Consider the following 3,995-nt stretch of genomic DNA (forward strand, 5'->3'; position numbering starts at 1 on the left):
ATTGCAAATCATATTCAGTGTCTCTGGCACAACTCTCTATTCACCCTGCTGTACGCCTCCACATTTTCTTTAATGATTTACCTTTTTTCATTTTCTGTCCTCAATACAACGTACTTTTAAATGAATAATATTTGTAAAACTCGCCTGAGAAGCATACTGTAGCTAACATTTGAAAAATGGAATAAAAACTAGTAGATGATTTTTCATAAACATGTCGCTGTTGGGTGAGTGCACATTTCAAGGGAAAAGCAGGTCCTAGTCCTGCACAGTTTTTATATTTACTTAAAATCTAATACACAGCAATTCAAAGGGTCTGAATACTTTTTTAATTGGGGGATAGAGGTGAAATAGAGGGCCAATCAGGTAAGATGTCACCAAGGCTGAGCGCTGGTAAAAGGTAGTGTAAGTGTTAGTCAACACATATACACTGATCAGCCATAACATTAAAACCACCTCCTTGTTTCTACACTCACTGTACATTTTATCAGCTCCACTTACCATATAGAAGCACTTTGTAGTTCTACAATTACTGACTGTAGTCCATCTGTTTCTCTGCATGCTTTGTTAGCCCCCTTTCATGCTGTTCTTCAATGGTCAGGACCCCCACAGGACCACCACAGAGCAGGTATTATTTAGGTGGTGGATCATTCTCAGCACTGCAGTGACACTGACATGGTGGTGGTGTGTTAGTGTGTGTTGTGCTGGTATGAGTGGATCAGACACAGCAGCGCTGCTGGAGTTTTTAAACACCTCACTGTCACTGCTGGACTAAGAATAGTCCACCAACCAAAAATATATCCAGCCAACAGAGTCCTGTGGGCAGCGTCCTGTGACCACTGATGAAGGTCTAGAAGATGACCAACTCAAACAGCAGCAATAGATGAGCGATCGTCTCTGACTTTACATCTACAAGGTGGACCAACTAGGTAGGAGTGTCTAACAGAGTGAGCAGTGAGTGGTCTGCTGTGTCTTATCCACTCATACCAGCACAACACACACTAACACACCACCACCATGTCAGTGTCACTGCATTGCTGAGAATGATCCACCACCTAAATAATACCTGCTCTGTGGTGGTCCTGACCATTAAAGAACAGGGTGAAAGCAGTCTATAAAAGTATGTAGAGAAACAGATGGACTACAGTCAGTAAGTGTAGAACTACAAAGTGCTTCTATATGGTAAGTGGAGCTAATAAAATGGACAGTGTGTGTAGAAACAAGGAGGTGGTTTTAATGTTATGGCTGATCAGTGTAAATGGATCAATATGGGGACGTTTTTGACAGTTGGCCTTGTTAAATAATCATTACAGCTTTGCTGGAGAGCTGAATGTTGATCATGTGACGTCATTTTGCTGCATTGATTTCCATTTCTTGTCTTTACAGGAATCATCACTGTTCTCTCAAGCGACACAATGAGACATCTCGGGAACTAAAACAAATCAGATCAGGGAGAAAGAATTCCATATCAGACCATTCTGGGTTTTTGTTTGGATCTGTTAATGAGAAATCAGTGATGGAGTTCGCCCCTGTTAACAACAGCACCGAGCCCTGGTGGCTGACCCCCTCGATGTGGAAAGAGGTCTGCCCGCTCTCTCTGGGTGGCACAACCTTCCTGATAATGGCCTACAGTGCGATGTTGGCAGTGGGTCTGGTGGGCAACACCTGCCTGGTCCTAGTCATCCTGCGGCAAAAGGAGATGCGCAACGTTACCAACATCTTCATTGCCAACCTTTCGTTCTCTGACATCCTCATGTGCGTCATATGCTTGCCCAGCACCATAACCTACACACTGATGGACAGGTGGATTCTTGGAGAGGCTCTGTGCAAGCTGTCGCAGTACGCTCAGTGCATGTCCATCACGGTCTCCGTGTACACCTTGGTGCTCATCACATTGGAGAGGCATCAGCTCATCATCCATCCCACTGGCTGGAAGCCCGTGCTCGGGCACTCATACCTGGCCGTGGGTGTCACCTGGATTGTCGCGTGCTTCATCTCGCTGCCCTTTCTGTCTTTCACTATTCTAGTCAACTTCAAGGCACACAACTTTAGCCTTCCCATAGGCTTCTCTGGCGACCATCTGATCTGCATGGAGATGTGGCCTTCAAATGAAAATCGCTTAGCGTACACCACATCGCTGTTCGTGTTCCAATACTGCCTGCCTTTGGCCCTCATCGCCATCTGTTACTTGCGCATTTTCCTGCGCCTCAGTAGACGCAAGGACATCATCGAAAGGACGCGGGATGCGGACCAACGCAAGGCCAAACACTCCAGGCGTATCAACATCATGCTGGCTTCCATTGTTGCGCTCTTTGCACTCTGCTGGCTGCCCCTGAATGTCTTCAACACCATTTTCGACTGGAACCACGAGATCATCACGTACTGCCACGACGCCGTCTTCTCGGTGTGCCACCTCATAGCCATGATTTCTACCTGCGTCAACCCGGTCATCTACGGCTTCCTTAACAACAACTTCCAAAAGGAGCTGAAGACGCTCCTCTACCAGTGCCGCTGCTGGCAGGTACCACAGAATTACGAGAGCTTCCCGCTGTCCACCGTCAGCACGGACGTGACCAAGGGATACGTTCTCAGCAACGGTTCCGACAGCATCACCGTGTCATCACAACTACAAGGAAAAGAGGTTTTGTAAAAGGGACACGTCAGCATGCTGGCTGGAATAAGTGATGTTGAGGTGTTCAATAACGTCTAAGACTAAGAGCGGGATGCATTTCTAACCAAGGCTCAAGTAAAGTCATTGGTACAGTTTGTGCGTGACATGACATGACAGGTCCTGATAGCTTCATCGGCATTTTAATCCTTGACACAACCAATATTTTCCAGACGGAAGCTGGTTTGTAAGATTTAAAAACTGTATCCTTGTCATTTGCTGACACTCTGAAATGGGTTTGTTCTTGACTAGACAACAGAAGCCTTGGTAAATTTGGTGTTGCTCAAAGAAAGTGTTTGAAAGCCACATCCTCTCCATTTGCACAGTGTTACATCTAAATGTGTATCTTAATGCCAAGTTCAGATTACTGTAGATCAGGGTTTTTCAAACTTTTATTCAAGCGAATCACATTTTGTTTATGATTTTCCATTGATTGATACTTATTTGCAGTTGGAAAACAAACGTCAGTGCTTCGATTCAAATCAACCTTTTGATGATGTGGACGCGCCTCAACATTGATTTTGGTCAAGTCAGTGAAGTCCAATTTATTTGTATAGCGTATTTTCTATGGACAATGTCTCAAAGCAACTTTACAGAATCCAGGACCAACAGACCAAAAACCCCTGTTAAGCAAGCCAAGGGTGACAGTGGCAAGGAAAAACTCCTTTAAAATTACAGAAAGAAACCTTGACAGGAACCAGACTCAGCAGGGACCCACATCCTCCTTGGATGGCCTAGAAGATTAATAAATATGATTTACACAGATCACACATACACAAAATTAAATTGAACTGAAAGTTATAACTAGCAAAAAACATTTGAGTTCTTTATTATTTGTCTGTGATAAAGTTTGTAGTGAGTTTCTGTCACATCTAGCAGGAGCAGCATTGTTGGCACTGCAGTTTTGAAGTGCAGTCTTTAAGCTCGGGGTAAAACAACAGAAGATGTAGTTACAATGTGAAATCGTTTAGAGTAAAATGTCAGTTTTACGGAGAGTAGCTTTAGACTCCGGCACCCCTAATTATTACAGCATAACCAAAAGGGAGAGCGAGCAGCCCTGTTCTTTAGTGGTCAGGACCACCACAGAGCAGGTATTATTGAGGTGGTGGATCATTCTCAGCACTGCAGGAACAATATGAAATGGTGGTGGTATGTTAGTGTGTGTTGTGCTGGTATGAGTGGATCAGACACAGCGAGAATGATCCACCACCAAAATAATACCTGGGAGAGTCCTGACCATTGAAGAACAGGATGAAAGGGGGCTAACAAAGCATGCAAAGAAACAGATGGACTACAGTCAGTAATTGTAAAACTACAAAGTGCTTCTATA

At 44.4% G+C, this 3,995-nt stretch overlaps 1 protein-coding gene across 1 annotated transcript; it reads left to right on the forward strand.

The window, feature by feature from the left end:
* Positions 1-368: 368 nt before the first annotated feature.
* Positions 369-2,647, forward strand: npy8br (neuropeptide Y receptor Y8b). Its single transcript, XM_062998181.1, has 2 exons — positions 369-397; positions 1,384-2,647. The coding sequence occupies exons 1-2, from the start codon at positions 369-371 to the stop codon at positions 2,645-2,647; spliced, it is 1,293 nt and encodes a 430-aa protein (XP_062854251.1).
* The last annotated feature ends 1,348 nt before the right edge of the window (positions 2,648-3,995 follow it).

This window comes from Trichomycterus rosablanca, chromosome 7 (genome assembly GCF_030014385.1).
Source record: "Trichomycterus rosablanca isolate fTriRos1 chromosome 7, fTriRos1.hap1, whole genome shotgun sequence".
NCBI lineage: Eukaryota > Metazoa > Chordata > Actinopteri > Siluriformes > Trichomycteridae > Trichomycterus > Trichomycterus rosablanca.

What these genes read in the sequence shown, in the direction of transcription:
- npy8br (XM_062998181.1), top strand. Translation starts at nt 369, where the DNA reads ATGTCACCAAGGCTGAGCGCTGGTAAAAG. An exon ending in AGGCTGAGCGCTGGTAAAAG is followed by an intron (nt 398 to 1,383) that starts GTAGTGTAAGTG and finishes TTGTCTTTACAG; the next exon opens with GAATCATCACTGTTCTCTCA.